At 39.8% G+C, this 18,102-nt stretch overlaps 1 protein-coding gene across 1 annotated transcript in view; it reads left to right on the top strand.

The window, feature by feature from the left end:
- Window positions 1–18,102, top strand: part of FTSJ3 (FtsJ RNA 2'-O-methyltransferase 3) — a 34,203-nt gene that overhangs the window by 13,165 nt on the left and 2,936 nt on the right. The window contains exons 14-20 of the mRNA XM_060780984.2: window positions 3,206–3,320; window positions 4,910–5,003; window positions 8,776–8,944; window positions 12,742–12,824; window positions 12,934–13,036; window positions 13,146–13,329; window positions 13,598–13,692. Coding sequence (XP_060636967.2) covers window positions 3,206–3,320; window positions 4,910–5,003; window positions 8,776–8,944; window positions 12,742–12,824; window positions 12,934–13,036; window positions 13,146–13,329; window positions 13,598–13,692 — 843 coding nt within the window. The remainder of the gene's footprint in view (window positions 1–3,205; window positions 3,321–4,909; window positions 5,004–8,775; window positions 8,945–12,741; window positions 12,825–12,933; window positions 13,037–13,145; window positions 13,330–13,597; window positions 13,693–18,102) is intronic.

Here is an 18,102-nt window from a genome sequence, read left to right as displayed (position 1 = left end):
AAAACGTATTGCCTTGTCCCAGATTGCTTTTCTCTTTTCCACTTGTATCAAACTTTGTTCATTGCCACACCAATTATTCTTCTTCCACCAGAACACAATCTTCCTTCTTTTTTTACTTATCACATATACTCATGTATAAGGCAACTTCATGTATACTGTATATGCTCGAGTATAAGCTGAGTGTTTCAGCTTATACTTGAGTCAATGTTATTTCTAATGAGCCCCCGGTGGCACAGTGGGTTAATCCCTTGTGCCAGCAAGACTGAAGACCGACAGGTCGCAGGTTCGAATCAGGAGAGAATGCGGATGAGCTCCCTCTATCAGCTCCAGCTCCTCATGCGGGGACATGACAGAAGCCTCCCAAAAGGATGGTAACACATCACAACATCCGGGCGTCCCCTGGGCAACGTCCTTGCAGACGGCCAATTTCAGAAGCGATTTGTAGTTTCTCAAGTTGCTCCTGACACGACTAAAAAAAATGTTATTTCTTATTTTACTCTATTACTGTTATTATTACATTTACATTATTTTACTCTATTTTTATTCCATTTATCATTTTGCTCTATTATTATTACATTTATTATTTTACTTTATTATTGTTATTATATTTATTATTTTACTCTCTTTATTATTATTGGAAGGATACATAAGCATATTTACATTGAAGAAGGTTAGAATAGTGGTTTAACCAAAGTTGGACAGTTTAATCTTAACTTACAGTTCTATGTAAATATTCAAAAATATTTAACCTATTGATGCCTCAATTTATTTATTTATTTATTGTGTCAGGAGCAACCAGACCGTTGTATTACATTTTCATCAAAACAAACAAACAAACAGACAAACAAAACACAAAGTTTGCAAGCTTGGTAGTTGATTAAATGTCCTTTCACAATGTAATATTATTGATATCTATTTTTATTTTGAAATTTACCAGCAGCTGCTGCATTTCCCATCCTCATCTTATACTTAAGTCCCAGTTTTTAGTGGTAAAATTAGGTGTCGCAGCTTATATTGGGTCAGTTTATACTCGAGCATATATGGTAAGTTGAGGGCAACTTTGTGGTCAAAAGTGTGGATTTTATGACATGATATAAGTTGAGAGTCGTTCCTCAGAGACCACCACCATCATTTTTTTGACCCAGACATTCAAAAAGGCTAGAAGTGGTGCTAAAATACAGTTCTTGTGTTTTGTCATACTAGAGGAGGGGATGGTTCCTATCTTTATATGTGTGTGTTTGTGTGTGTGTATTGTAAGAGTTAAGATATAGTACTTACATTGATAAGAGTTAAGATTTGGTACTTGCATTGACCCATAGTTAAGTCAACTCAAGTTTTTTTCTGTTATGTTTTTATTAAAGTAAGTACATACAGATTCATTTTTCTTTTCCATACTTTATAATGTACTTTTTATTTTTTCATTTCCTTTTTCCATTGTTGAATGCTAGCTCTCTTTCTATATACTTTCCTTTTTTGCTTCCCCTCTTCTAGCAGAATGTTTGTATTTTGGCTCTGTTTTATCCTTATCTGTGTTATTATCCTTTGGAGCAGCTGGGTGCAATGCATCCTCATTTTTCAAGGAGCAAATTATTAGCCATGATAGCACCCATAACAGACTGCAGGTCTTTTAACATTGTAGCATCGCATATATATTCAATTTATTTCAGGTTACTCTGGGGCTTCTGAATGTCAGCTTCCACAGCTGCTGTTGTGTGATAGCCAAGCTTGTTAATAATACAGTAGGCTTTAACTTTTGCTGGGATTAGGGTTCAAAAATGAGGGAAACAACAAGTAATACAATTCTTTTTACTGAGTAAATACTTCTCTTAGAATCTCTATAGATACTGCAGCAGAACTCTGCATTCAGTTCCTATGGATGTGGAACACTGAGTTGCATTAACAGACCATATTAATCTAATCCAGTGTTTCTCAACCTGGGGGTCGGGACCCCTGAGGAGGTTGAGAGGGGGTGTCAGAGGGGTCGCCAAAGACCAGAAGAAAACACAGTATTTTCTGTTGGTCATGGGCATTCCATGTGGGAAGTTTGAGCCAATTCTATCGTTGGTGGAGTTCAGAATGTTCTTTGATTGGAGATGAACTATAAATCCCAGCAACTACAACTCCCAAATGTCAAGATCTATTTTCCCCAGACTCCATCAGTGTTCACATTTGGGCATATTGAGTATTCGTGCCAAGTTTGGTCCAGATCCACCATTGCATGAGTCCACAGTGCTCTCTGGATATAGGTGAACTACAATTCCTAAACTCAAACCCTTCCAGTGTTTTCCATTGGTCATGGGAGCCAAGTTTGGTTCAAATCCATCACTGGTGGAGTTCAGAATGCTCTTTGATTATAAGTGAACTATAAATCCCAGCAACTACAACTCCCAAATTACAAAATCAATCCTCCCCCAACCCCACTAGCAGTCACATTTGGGTGTATTGGGTATTTGTGCCCAGTTTGGTCCAGTGAATGCAAATGCATCCTGCATATCAGATATTTACATTATGATTTATAACAGTAGTAAAATGACCAGTAGTAAAATGACTGTAATGAAGTAGCAACAAAAACAATATTATGGTTGGGGGTCACCACAACATTAAGGGGTCACGGCATTAGGAAGGTTGAGAAACACTGATCTAATCCATGAATAATCAAATCTGCAAAACCCACAAATATGGAGGGCTGGTTGTAGTTGCATAATACTACCAATTAATTTCACCACAGTTTCAATGAATGCACTTGCTTGAATCATAAGATATTTGCTTCATATAAAATTTAAAATATTTAACACCACCAAATTTAAAATACAGTTAGATTTCGGTGGTTTCTGACTTCGAGAGTATCTCACTATTTTTAAATAGTGAGATTTAAAGTAATGACTTTTAAAAGCATTTGAGAAACAAGCTTGTAGTCCAAATATATCATTATATTGGCTTCCTTCCTTAAAACCTGCCTACTGGGAAGATGTTATGGAATTCCCTTGGGGTTTTGACTCACATACAGAGGTATTGCTCTTGGTTTCCACATTCTAAACACTTCTTACTACGTATATAATTCAAGTTGGAGTCAATTTGAGTAGCAGGACAAGCACTAAGAGCATGGTGGCCACAGGACTTTCTCTCTTCACTCAAGTGTCTGGATAGGTGGTTGTACCTATTTCAATGTTTGTTGCTCACTAGAGATTATCTGCTTGCGTTGTAGTGTTGCCTCTGAAGAGGAGGAAGAGGAGAACGGAGAGGCAGGGAATCCTTTGTTGATCTCACTGGAAGGCAAAGAAGAGCGTGATCAACATCAGACAAATCTGTGGTTTGGAAAAGTAAGTGTCTATGATGGAGATATTCTTTTCCTCTTCCATAAAGTGATGTCTTCTCTGGAAACGAACATTGTAGATCATTTTTCATTGCTCTAATTAAGGTTGTCCAATTTGGCTCCAGTGTTATATTCAAACACATTTAATGTGCACATTATTTTTATTTTATTTTATTGGGATATAATGTCATCAGAACAACATATCTGTTATTGTATGCCTTTGTGATTTATGTCAACCTAAAGGCAATCCTGTAGTGGGGTTTTCTTGGTGAGATTTGTTCTTGGTGAGATTGTATTCCTCTGATACTGAGAGAGTATGACTTGCCGAAGGTCATTCATAGGGTTTCAAAGGCTAAGGATTCAAACTGGTCTCCAATCATAATCTAATGCTGCAATCACTACATCATCATGGGTCTCTGAATAGCATACAATTCCTTTATATTTAACAAAATAATTATTTCCTGAAAAAACCCTGAGTTTGCTGTATTTTTAAAGACATAAACCTTAAGAGAAATATACCTGAGATTTAACAGTAGCTTCTTTTGGGAGCCCCCAATGACACAGTGGGTTAAAGTGCTGAGCTGCTGAACTTGCTGACCGAAAGGTCGCAGGTTCAAATCAGGGGAGTGGCGTGTGCTCCCGCTGTTAGCCCCAGCTTCTGCCAACCTAGCTCTTCGAAAACATGCAAATGTGAGTAGATCAATAGGTACTGCCCCAGTGGGAAGATAACAGCGCTCCATGCAGTAATTCCAGCCACATGACCTTGGAGGTGTCTACAGACAACACTGGCTCTTCCGCTTAGAAATGGAGATGAGCACCACACCCTAGAGTCGGACACGACTGGACTTAATGTCAGGGGAAAACCTTTACCTTACTTCTTTTGGTGAGGTATAACTACTGTGGCACCTTTCACTATATTCACTCATAAAAATAGTCATCAGTCCAATATCAATCTGGAAAAACCTGATGCAATACATCTAATAAAAACATTAAAGAATGGAGTGTATCACAACAGACCAGACAGCAGGAGAAAGAGAGAAAAAACTGAGATGTAGTATGGAAAAATTTCCACAGAAAAATATAGCTAGATATATAGGGTGTTGAAAATATTATCAGAAAAATAAGAGTGAAATGTGTGTGTGCAAACACCATCAACTCATTTGTCGACTTATGACCACCCCGTGAATTTCATAGGATTTTCTTAAGCAAGGAATATAGCCTATAGCACTTTGTTGATGGTCTCTCATCCAAGTCCTGATCAGTGCTGACTGCGGTTAGCTCTTAAGATTAGAAAGGATCTAGTGTCTTTAGAGGATGTGGGCCTTTATGTAAAAATTTATCATTGGAACCTCCTTTTGAGAACATTCTCTGAACCCCCAAATTTTCCATCCACACTCTGCCTCTGTGCATGATACTGCCCTCCCTGAAGTGGTACCTTAGCTGAGATTTGTCATTTGTAAGACATCACATGGGACTGCTTTATAGGATGAGTACCCTATAGTTTCAAATGGATGGGTGCCCAGCAAGAGATATTGTAAGCTGACAAGGATGCTTCCAACTGTGCCTTGACTTTGTTTTCTGTTTATTGGTGTTCAGGAGATTTTTGCTGGAATTGATGATGATGCTGACGAGGCCCTGGAGATTTCACAGGCACAGGTCCTGTCACAGAGTCAAGCAGACGATTCACCAGGTAAATCATTTTTGGCTCTGTAGGACTAGGTCTGATGGAAAATACAGAGTTGGGGTGAGAAGAAATCCAGACAGCACCTACTTTGCGGGAAGATTTATGGGGCAAAAGTGGACATCCCACGAGTAGATATCCACAGGAAATAACAGTCACATACATGTGATGTCATGGCATTTTATTGGCTACCAACGCAGAGAAGCCTGGACTTAGAGTCACTTAGTCAGATATTTTTTCTTGCTAAATGCTTGCCAGAAAAACTAATGATGCAGAACTGCTGTCATTGTCAGCAGAATACATTTCTCATAATGCCACTTCCAGCCCAACATTTTGTTTATTTATTTACTTTATCTTTAGCCCACCTTTCTGCTGATATGAGGACTGACAGCAAACATGGCACAATGCAAATTAAAAACAGAGCCAATGTATTAAAATACAAATATAAACATTTAAAAACCAATTAAATCTTTTGTGTCATGAAGCATTAATATAAAAATACAATTAAAATGTAATTAAAACACAATTTAAACTACATTCAAAGACTACACAGCCCTACCTAAACCCCACTCACACTATTTTCAGTATCCTGCTTCCCATAATTCCCTAAATGCCCGATGGCAGAGATAGGTTTTCACCTATCTGCAAAGGGTAAGCAAGCATGGGGCCATCCCAGACTTTCTTGGGGGGGGGGGGGGGATATCAGGACTTTGGACCAACCACTGAAAAGATCTTATGATCTTGATAAGTTCTTTCTCTGTGTATATTTATTTTATTTATTTATAGACTACTTTTCTCAACCCCTGGGAGGACTCAAAACAGTTCACAACAAAATAAATGGCAAAATTCAATGCATCACAAAATATAAAATACATCACATGATTAAAATAACATATAACAGTGGATTAAAACCAATAAACTATAAAACATCATACATAGACAAACATAAAACATAGAACATTTGACATTTCACCAATCCCAAAGTTATCTTGACTGCTTCATCTCACTCCCTGAATTCTTGCTTGAAAAGCCAAGTTTTAAGTAGTTTCTTAAACAACAGGAGGGAGGGGGCTGATCTGATCTCACTGAGGAAGTTCCACAGCCGAGGGTTCCACCACCAAGAAGGCCCTGTCTCTCATCCACACCAGTTGTGCCTGCGAGGGAAGCAGGACCGAGAGCAGGACCTCCTTAGATGATCTTAATGCTCTAACTGGCTCATATATTCAGTGCTCCCAGTAGTTTTCATGCCATGCTTGCATTTAAATTGTTTTTGACTTACGGCGCCCCTAAGGTGAACCTATCATAGGGTTTTCCCTGCAAAATATGTTCAGAAGGGGTTTGCTCTTGCCTCTCTCTTAGAGAGTGTGGCTTACCCATGAACACCTAGTAGTTTTCCATGGCTGAGCAGGGATGTGAATCTTACTCTCTTAGTCCAACACGCAAGTCACTCTCCCATGTTAGCTCTTGCCATGCTTAGCATGAAATGTAATGGCAGTAGTAAATTTATGGAGTGATGAATTTCAAGGGCCTTGATTTATCTCAGGAAGGGAGAGACTGTCTGACCTCAGAGTGATGATGGGGCATAGAAGAAGCTTCAACAATTTATTGAAAGAGTGATCCAGCCTCCATGCCAGCTGATTTTATCAGAAAGCTGTTGTTGGAAAGAATTAGTATAATGGCTATATTTTTAGTTAGCATGCTTTTTTAAAGTTTCTAAAATATGGAGAGGGTGGAAAAGAATTTTAACTTTTTACAAGGGCAACACAGACATCATAAATGAAACCTTTGCTGACTAGTTGGGCTTCCATGACCCGTGTTCCAGCAGATATGAGGGTGGGTCAAAAGTTTTGCCTCCTGTGTCATAACAAAGTTATGAATGAACATATAACAGCAAAAGTTACTACAGATCATAGCCTGAACTATCCTCTACTCAAAACTTCTGTTCAGCATAGTCACCATCAATTTGTACACATTTGCGTTATTGTTTATCCCAAGCATCAAAAGCATTTTGGAAAATTTCAGTGTCTTGCTTTGTGACCCATGATTTTAAAGCTGTTTTAATGTCATTCAAATCATTGAATCTGAAACCATGTAGGTGAAAACTGACACGTGTGGGCGTGCATTATCTTGATGATGCTTAATGGAACAAACGTCTTTTAGTGGTCTCTTCTTTCTTATCGCCTCCTTAAGTTTCTTAAGTATAGTTACACAGATTTTGGTGTTGATTATGGCACCGTGTTGCAGAAAATCAACAAGAATAACACCCTGTATGTCCCAAAACACTGCTTCATCACGATAATGCACGTCCACACATGTCATTTTTCACAACCCAGACAATTGCAAAAATGGGCTGGTCAATAGTGCCTCACCCACTCTATAGCCCTCACTTGACCCCTTCTCAGGCGATTGCAAAAATGGGCGGGCCAGTAGTGCCCCACCTATCCTATAGCCCTGATTTGGCCCCTTCTGACTTTTACATGTTTGGACCTCTGAAAGACAATGGTTTCAGATTCAATGACTTGAATGATGTTAAAATAGCTTTAAGATTATGGGTCATGACACAACACAACGGATTTTTCCAAAATGGTTTTGATTCCAAGGTTAAATGGAGAAAAATTCTGAGAGTGCCTTGGACTTCAAGAAGATCAAACCAGTCCATACTCCAGGAAATAATGCCCTGCTCCTCACTGGATTGAAGGATATTAGAGGCAAAGATGAAGTACTTTGGCCACATAATGAGAAGACAGGAAAGCTTAGAAAAGACAAAATTGATGGTGACTATGTTGAATGGTAGTTTTGTGCAGAGGATAGTTCAGGCTATGATCTGTAGCAGCATCTTCTGTTAGAGGAGGGTTGAATGAAAAGTAATGCCACTACCTTTGTAACGCCTCAACAGATGGCAGTACTGGTATGAGTCAGGTACTGGCTTGTTCAGTAGACTCTCCTCCACAGTTCCATTTTGGTGGGAAGCCTTAGCATTGAATGGTTTTGTTGTTAAAGTGCGAAGTATGGAACCCTGTGCAGACGGTCAGTCAATGCGACGTAAGCAACATGCAATCATTGAATTCTTGACAGCAGAAGGTGTCACCTCAACATCTTTAAACTTACTTGTGAACCTTGGTGGTTACTTTGCTTGTGAAACTCGGTGGTGGCTGTCACAGGATGTCCAACTCTTTGTTTCTCACGCAAGTCAGATGTTCCCACCTCAAGATCTTTAAACTTACTCGCCCAACGACGCACAATACTCACATCAACACAATCACCATGAACAGCTTGCATTCTCTAATGAATCTCCTTTGGGGTGACACCTTCTGCTGTCAAGAATTCAGTGACTTCACGTTGCTTAAGTCGCATCGACCGACCGTCTGTGCAGGGTTCCATACTTCGCACTTTAACAATACAACTGTTCAATGCTAAGGAACTGTATAGGAGAGTCTACTGAACAAGGCATACCAGTACTGCCATCCGTTGAGGAGTTACGAAGGTGGAGGCATTACTTTTCATTCAACCCTCGTATGTTCATTCATAACGTTTTTATGACACAGCAGGCAAAACTTTTTGAACCACTCTCGTATTGTTTCTTCCCATTCATTTTGCAGTAACTGTTGCAAACATCTTGTACACTGGGCCTAGCTTCTATACATCTATGGAAGCTGGAGACAAACTTTTTCTTTTCTTTCACTATTATGTAAGTCATCTATTAGTAAGTTCAGTGGGAAGGCTGGAAGAAGTCAGTGAGGTAAGATTATTCATGCTTTGAAAATTATCATTTTTTTCCCAGTCTCCAAGAAAATGAAGAGGAAGAAGAAGCTGCCCCAGAATGAGGCTACGCCAGAGGTAGTAGCTGCAGAAAGCCCAGATCCCGAAACAACCAAAACCCCATCTGAAGAGAAGGCCTCAGACACAGAGCAGAGTGAGAGCAGCGACAGCAGTGACAGCGAGGAAGAGAGGTAAAGTAGCCACATTGCCTCCTTGAAAATGGAAGGGTGGATAATTTCGTTTCCTGTAAGCCTATTTCCCCCCCTGAAAGCTTCCATTTGGGATATAACCATCTCCACGTTTTGACCTATAGCCAATGGTGCTGCATGTGTAGATAATTCCCCAATCCTTCATTTTGCATACCTTTCAGCCCTCCATCCCCATTTTTAAAATATATTATGAACCAATTTTCAGTTATGGATTCAAACAGCCCAAAATATAGGAAAACTTCTTGCAAGTATATTAGTCTTGCTATATCAAACACCTGCAAAAGGCCCGTTCAGCCTATTTTGGAGAAACTAAAAGTGAACAACCAATCCTCTCAATTTTGTAGTTCTCAGCCTGCTCCCTCTCTGCCTCCAAATTGTTATTCTTTAAAAGGGATAAGGACTATGCCTGACCTGCCTTAAGACAAAATTCCCTCTTGACAGCATTTCATCACCCAGGCCTTGACAATTGATCAAGTGATTAATTCTATTGCTAAACAAATCCACATACACATGGATAATGATGTACTGCCAAAACAAACATTTGCTTAGCCTGGATTGCAGCATTCTTGTCCCATTTTCAAAGAAGGTTATGCCATTTGCCTGGGAAGAAACCCATGTCTGGGTTTTGGTTGACATCCTAAGAAATGGGTTCCAGAGTTGGGAAGCTGTTGGATTAAATCCTTTGTTAAGTGCCAATATATTGTGCTGCAGTTAAAGAAACAGTGAAAAGAATTGCCAATCCATTAAGGAGAAGACTTGTTTAAGATGCAGTTTAAATATAAAAAAAATCCTAGTATAATTATCACCTTTTAAATCTTTTTTATGCATCTTCTATTCAAGCAAAAAAGAGAAATACAAGCAATAATGGAGTGATAAAAGAATATACAAAATATAATATTTCTTCATAAATAGAAGCTTATAGGACTTAAGAATATACTTAAATCAATTGGTACTATTTAGCTCCATTTTGTGCAGATAATTTAATTTTTTCACCATGTAAAGTAGGACAAAAGATCCCCTCAGATTTCTAACTCTTTTTAGAATTTAACAATATGACCTCACAACCTCTGAGGATGCGTGCCATAGATGCAGGCAAAGCGTCAGGAGAGAATGCCTCTAGAACATGGCCATATAGCCAAAAAAACCCTACAACAACCCCAATAATAATATAATTTTATTTCTTACCCACCTCTCCTCAGGATAATGAAAAAAAATCCACTAACTGAGCAAGTTAGTAAGTTTCAATACTGCATTCAAATATTATAGGAAGAAAAGTCTGGAAAATCTACAGGATTGAGAATGGTATGGGAATCGGATTTAGGAATAGAACTATCAGGAAAACAATGAGATACAAGCCAGACATCTTTCAAATCAGTATCTGCCCAGGCTTAAAAAATGCACTAAAATTATTATTTTTCGCATGTGTACCCCACCTTTTCCCCAATAATGGGACTTCAGGCAACTAATGACATTTTAAAAACAATACAGATTTAAAAACCAATAACTTATTTTTTAAAAATGGTATTTCTTCTCACTCAAACAGCTCAAAATTAATACTGATCTGTCAAAGTTATGATGGAGAGATTGTGGTGAAATAAGTAGCATATGTGGTTATTCTGTTCAAAGACAGCTAATTTCCAGGGTAAGATACTAAATTGAATATGCAAAAGGGACATTACTTTTCATCTCCATATCTGAAATTGAGAAAGAAAGATTGCCAAATAAAAATCTTATAGCACTCTTGTTAGACATAGTGAAATCATTGAAAACTTTGGAAGATCTTTCAATATAAAAGTGGATAGAGTGTAATTGAGGAGTCTTATAATCAAGGTGAAAGAAGAAAGTGCAAAAGCTGGGTTGCAGTTATACATAAAAAAATAAGATTATGGCAACCAGACTGATTGATGACTGGCAAATAGAGGGCGAAAACATGGAAGCAGTGACAGACTTTGTATTTCTAGGTGCAAAGATTACTGCAGACGCAGACTGCAGCCAGGAAATCAGAAGACGTTTACTTCTTGGGAGGAGAGCAATGACCAATCTCGATAAAATAATTAAGAGTAGAGACATCACACTGGCAACGAAGGTGCACATAGTTAAAGCAATGGTATTCTCCGTAGCAACCTATGGTTGTGAGAACTGGACCATAAGGAAGGCTGAGTGAAGGAAGAGAGACTCTTTTGATCTGTGGTGTTAGCAGAAAATTCTGAGAGTGCCTTGGATTGCAAGAAGATCAAACCAGTCCATACTCCAGGAAATAATACCCAGCTACTCATTGGAGGGAAGGATATTAGAGGCAAACATGAAGTACTTTGACCACGTAATTAGAAGACAGGAAAGCTTGGAGAAGACAATGATCCTGGGGAAAATGGAAGGAGAAAGGAAGAGGGGCCGACCAAGGGCAAGACAGAGGCATGGTATCATTGAAGTGACTGGCTTGACCTTGAAGGAGCTGGGAGTGACAACAGTGGGCAGGGAGCTCTGGCATGGGCTGGTCCATGAGGTCACAAAGAGTCAGAAGGGACTGTACAAATAAACAACAGAGTGTAGTCTATCACTTTATCTGAAAATTTAAACATGAGAAGAAATCATAGAGAATAAATTTGAAGAAACTTGGAAGACCGCTGTTATTATTTATGTAATTTGTGTAAATTTAATCCACAATCTGTTCAAATTTATTTTGGAAAAAATGCATTTTGAATATAAAGAACAATATATACATTGTTTGTTAATGCTTTGAAGATGCATTATAGTGGGTGTGCCATATCTGCAGGTTCACAATCTGAATTCAACCCAATGAAGATTCAGACACCCACATAATAGCATGGATTTGAATCTGTGGTGGGGAGATGCCAACTGTCTGCTTCTGCCATTAAGGCAGCAGGGTTTCATCATAAGGCAGAAGCATGTGGTTGGCAGGGCTTGCTACCACCTTTGCTGCAGCCCTATGCCATTTTTAATAGGGGCTTAAAAACCTGGCTTCACATTCTCAGGTTCTCCACAAACCTTGTGAAGCTTGCAGAAAGACTGTAAACTTTTTAAGTTTGCATTAATAATGGCCTAGTGGAGGAGGTGCCAAGTGCCAGCTGCCAGAAGACCACAATGCACGCTCCTTCGGGAGTCTCACATCATTTCTTGCAAAGAAGGCTTGCTGCCACCTCTTCTGCTGCCGTACACCAATTTTAATAGGAATTTGAGCATGCACATCTTTTGGTATCAGTGGGGGATCTTGGAACTAATCCCCTGCAGATACCAAGGACCTACTTTATATTAATATTGACAGTGAGACAAATATGATTGTTTGCAGATTGGTGGCTAGGAAGGTGGATTTTTTTTTCATGTCAGGAGCGACTTGATGAACTACAAGTTACATCAGGTGTGAGAAAATTGGCCACCTGCAAGGACGTTGCTATGGGGATGTCCAGATGTTTTGGTGTTTTACCATCCTTGTGGGAGGCTTCTCTCGTGTCCCCGCATGGAGAGCCGGAGCTGACAGAGGGAACACATCCACACTGTCCCCGGATTTGAACCTGCGACTTGTTGGTCTTCAGCCCTGCTGGCACAAGGGTTTGACCCATTGTGCCACAGGGGGCTCCAAGGTGGAAATGGAAGAGAGGATTGAATGTTATAATTTACGGAATGCTAATAATGGAGAAATGTAACCAGATTCATAGGAGTGTTGTGCATAACTTGGCAGTCCTAATTCTGCTTAATAGAAAACTTGATGGGACAAGAGTAACAAATTAGTCTCGTAACAATCCCCTCTTCCCTTAATTTAGGGAGGAGCCACGCTCACGTGCAGGAAAGAAGCGGCTCCGGGCACAGGAAAAAGATATCGAGGTGATACCCATTGAAAACCGAAGTAAGCAGAACTGGGGAACATGAGCATTTTTTGCATCTTGGCTTGCTTTGTTTTTTTTTTCTCAGCATGTAGCCAGGAATACTGACTTAACAATTGTGTGTCTCTGCAGTGAAGCGAGCTCGGGTTCTGGACCCTGAGGGACTGGCGCTGGGAGAAGTCATTGCAACCTCTCGCAAGGCCAAGAGAGACTTGATTGACGACTCTTTCAACAGGTAATGGGAAGGGATGGAAGATGAGCAGCAGGGGCTGCTCTACTACTACCTGAGGTTTGGGAAATGCTGCTCTGATCTATCTGCTTTCTACTCTTCGCCCTGTCTTCAGATATACCTTTAATGAGGTTGAAGGAGAAATACCTGACTGGTTTGCGCAGGATGAGCGGCAGCATCGCCGCAAGCCACTGCCTCTGGATCGGCAGACGGTAGAGGAATACCGCCAGCGCTGGCGGGAAATTAATGCTCGCCCCATCAAGAAAGTGGCAGAAGCCAAGGCGCGCAAGAAGCGCCGGGTAAGCAAGCCCACATACACACACACAGGCACCAAGGTGTCCTTATGTCAAGACAAACTACTTGTTCATCTGGCCTAGTATTAATCACTCGGTTTTCACCTGGGAATGGCCAGGTGGGGGGCTTTCCCATTAGCTGGTATCTTGGCTTTGAACTGGAGGTGAAGGGATTGGGATTGGGGCAGGAAAACACATACCTACTCCTGCCCCCACACACATGTGCCCTGAGGTTATTTTCCTCTTGAATGAGTACTTTTATGTCTCCCCACAGATGCTGAAGAAAGCAGAGCAGATGAGGAAGAAAGCAGAGTCTGTGGTGAATACAGTGGACATCTCAGAGCGCGAAAAGGCTGCTCAGCTACGCAGGTAAGTCTTCAGCTGCCAGAAGGATTCCACTGTAAGTTTAGCACAGCCTGCTCATCAGTGGAAGGAATTTATTATATATATATATATATATATATATATATATATATATTGTATCAAAAGCATTGCATAAATTAGTATGAAAACTGATAAAAATAGAAGGAGTACAAGCTAAATATCTTTTGACCAAAAATGGGCAACGGCAACCGTATTGTCTGTAGCTTTAACAATTCTTCCTCTGTGCATGAGGCAGGGCATTGTGGACAAGCATACAGGTGCAGAGTTGTTTGTTCTGCTCCACAGTCGCACAAGATGGAGGATTCTTCTAGGTAGTGCCATTTTGCCAGGTTGTCTTGTGATCTGCTCACTCCACTTCTGATTCAGTTCATGGACTTCCAAGTTGCTAATTCTGGTTTGCCCCTGGAGGAAGACCCTCGTGAGGGGAAACCAGTTGGTATTTCCTGGTTTAGCTGCCCAGTGGTGGTTCTCATGAAGCTTTCCTTAATTTGAGTCTACTTGGAGGAGGCTGATAGCCATACAATGGCTTTCACAATGTTCAACCTTCTTTACCTCACAGTTGGCAGCAACTTCCTGTCACAAATGGGGGTGGGGGCAATGCCAACTAGCTTATAGAGTCTATCAACAGGTGCAGGTTTGAAAGTAATATATTCACCTGCTTTGCATGGGCAGACCTATGCCAAACAGGCCTACTAAGCAGTTGAGTAAGACAAGGCCAGGGCTGATGTTCTTATTAATTTTGGGTTCATGCAGTGTTTCCTAAATGTTACTGCTCTGTCTAAGATGAAGAATTAGTGGGTGGAATTAGATACTTACTGGTACATATACAAGGGGGGGGGTCCCTTGTGTGCCCCCACCCCCAGAATTAACTGAAAAAATTGGCTCCTTTGGATCATCAATGCAGTATGTAGTGTCAGGAAGGATAGGCCTCAATCTCTTCTCAGTGGTCTTAAGGCTAAATCACATATTAAAGTTTTCTTTTACAAGGATCAGATACACAGATATGCATAGTTTCCACAAAACCATCCAGACATAGCAATCCGCATTAAACCGTCTTAAAACATCAAAAGTACTAAAAGCAATTTAAAAGGCCAAATTGAAAAGATGCCCCCTAGTTGCTTTTCAGGTGGGGACTAATCTTAACTTTGAAAGAAGAACACTCCACAATTTGAGATCAATACAAAAGAAACCCATCCACGTGTGCCGAGCATACTGAATAGCATCGTTCTATTTTCAGAAGCTATCTTCAAAGGGGCTTTTCTTGTAGATGTTAATGGCCAAATGCCCTTTTACCAAGCTCATACCATTTCGGATTTTCAGAGTGAAAATCTACACTTTCAATTGAGACCAGAAAGAAAATAAAAACTAGTGTAATATACTATTATTTACTTATTTATTTACTAACTATATTTATATAACATCCCTCTCAGCCCACAGGTGACTCAGGATGGTTTACAATTGGTGCCAAGACCATAAAATACAATTTCAATACAATAAAAACTATCGGATAATAAAACCATAACAAAATCAATAAAAACACGAACATGCCAAGTCTTAACTTTCTTTCGAAATGTTAAAAGGGAGGGGGCCAATCTGATATCCTTAGGGAGGGTGTTCCATAGCTGAGGGGCCACCACTGAGAAGGCCCTGTCTCTCGTCCCTGCCAGCCGTACTTATGACGAAGGCGGGACTTTGGGTGGTATAGATAATAATAAAACTTTATTTGTACCCCGCTACCATCTCCCCAAGGGACTCGGTGCAGCTTACATGAGGCCGAGCCCACAATACATCAGCAAAACAACAAAATAACAACAATACAAAACAATAAAATGGAACTCATAAACAAAAAACAAGCAGTAAGCATTAACAATAGCACAACAACGCTTAAAAACCTATGACTGGGCCAAATGTAATAATTAAAAATTTAAAAAATAATGCTGAGCATGACTAGGTGAAATATATAACTAGGATAGAATTTCGGAGAGGAAAGGGCATGCAGACAATCCTAGATCATTGATAACGTGCATTTAGGGACATATTGCTGGGAGTTTCCTTATTCTGGGAAGGCAGATAGAGCAAAAGTGGGCAGGGGATGCCTATCATAGATGTGGGCAACGCGTCAGGAGAGAATGCCTCTGGAACATAGCCATACAGCCTGGAAAACTCGCAGCAACCCAGTGATTCCAGCCATGAAAGCCTTCAACAACATATTTTAATCAGTTTGTTCCTGCATATCCTCTTGTGAGCTGGAAGAGGGCACTATTGCCATGATCTCTTCCTTCTGGCATTTAGGAAAAGAGAAACAAACTGACCCAAAGATATGTCTGGTGTTAAAGTCCTAAAGCAGCTGTGGGTGGGATGTTAAAAGCATGGTCAAGTTACCCCTCTCACTTCATGGAGGAAGCAAGAATCACTTTGAATTAAAAATAAATGGGGATTATAAAATGGCCTGGAGCCCATACAAAGCCTGCAAGCTGGACTTTCCCTTCCATTGAGATAAAACTCAGGCATATTTATTCAGAACCATGGATTCGAAGCTAAAAGAAAGAATCATCATTGTGTGAATTGGAGGAAAAGACAGTGGAGATTCCCCCATGTTTCTGAAACCCGATCTAATTTATGCTATTTAACCAAATTTGAAAGATTTTCTGTTACATACTTGAAAGTATTATTTCCTGTTTAATTGCGTGGTACTACTTTGAAAGGAGCCCCCGGTGGTGCAGTGGGTTAAAGCACTGAGCTGCTGAGCTTGTTGATCGAAAGGTCGCAGGTTCAATTCCGGGGAGCGGCGTGAGCTTCCTCTGTCAGCCCCAGCTTCTGCCAACCTAGCAGTTCGAAAACATGCAAATGTGAGTAGATCAATAGGTACCGCTCCGGTGGGAAGGTAACTGCGCTCCATGCAGTCATGCCGGCCACATGACCTTGGAGGTGTCTACGGACAACGCTGGCTCTTCGGCTTAGAAATGGAGATGAGCACCACACCCCAGAGTCAGACATGACTGGACTTAATGTCAGGGGACTACCTACCTTTACCTTTACTACTTTGAAAGTAATTGTTATACTCCAGAAACTTCAGTTTTGTGGCTGCCATTTTTAACCTTCCCATGTGCTATTTTTAACCTTTCATAGTCCATTTCAACCTTTTGTTTAACAAACTTTTTCCATGTTTTTATGATAAAAACCAATTAGAAAATGACATTTATAACCCAGGAACAAACATTGCATTTCACAGTGTTATATGAGGGTGGATCAAAAAGTTTTGCGTCCTGTGTCATAAATTTTTTATGAATGAACATATGACAGCAGAAGTTGCTACAGATCATAGTCTGAACTGTCCTCCAGACAAAACTACCATTCAGCATCGTCACCATCAATTTGTACACATTTGTGCCATCGTTTAACCCAGGCATCAAAACCATTTTGGAAAAATTCAGGATTTTGCTTCATGACCCATGATTTTAAAGCTTTAACGCCATTCCAGTCACTTAAGCTGAAACCACATAGGCTGTCTTTCAGAGGTTCAAACAGGTCGAAGTCAGACAGGGCCAAATCATAAACTTTCTTCAAGTGATTATGGATTTCCTTAGGTGCACAACCTTCTTTTGCCAGAAATTCAATGGTGACTCTTTTTTTTTTAAGCTTCAAATCCATGGTTCTAATCAGTCAATCAGAAAAAGAAAAGACTATATCAGTAGAGTAAGGTTATCTCTATCATATCATGCATAGATAGTCTTGTAGCTGTGAAAGAAATAAAAATTGGAGCGATTGAGGTATTAGTTTTTGACCTCGTATATTACGTACTAAAATTGCTTGCATGAAGAAAAGCTGAAGCAACCAGCTAAGTGTCATCTGGCAAAGAGTCAGTAATGGGATGATGTGATAACCAGACTTAACACCTTGGAGATGGCTGTTGAATAATAATAATAATAATAATAATAATAATAATAATAATAATAATCTATCAGCTACAAAAGGCCACCCTACTGGGATCTGCACATATTATTCGCCGATACATCACATAGTCCTAGACACTTGGGAAGTGTCCGAAGTGTGATCCAATACAACAACCAGCATAGCGATCTTGTTTGCTATGTACTAATCTTGTTGTGTTTCAAATAATAATAATAATAATAATAATAATAATAATAATAATATGCTTTATTTATATCCTACCCCCGACTTGGAGCGGCTTACAAAAGACAATATAAATCATAATAAACACACAACAATTTGGGGAAAATTAAATCAACAAAAGTAAAAAAAAAATCATAATACATAGGATAAATAACAGTAGATATGTTAAGTATAAGTAAAAAATATCACCCATAAGTATAAAACTAAGTAATAATTAAGACATGTAAACATTAAAGACATCATAGAACCTGCTCTTGTTGA

Source organism: Anolis sagrei, chromosome 6, assembly GCF_037176765.1.
Source record: "Anolis sagrei isolate rAnoSag1 chromosome 6, rAnoSag1.mat, whole genome shotgun sequence".
NCBI classification, from domain to species: domain Eukaryota; kingdom Metazoa; phylum Chordata; class Lepidosauria; order Squamata; family Dactyloidae; genus Anolis; species Anolis sagrei.
The sequence above is the reverse complement of the archived record's forward strand: the minus strand, read 5'-3'. Positions and strand labels throughout refer to the sequence as shown.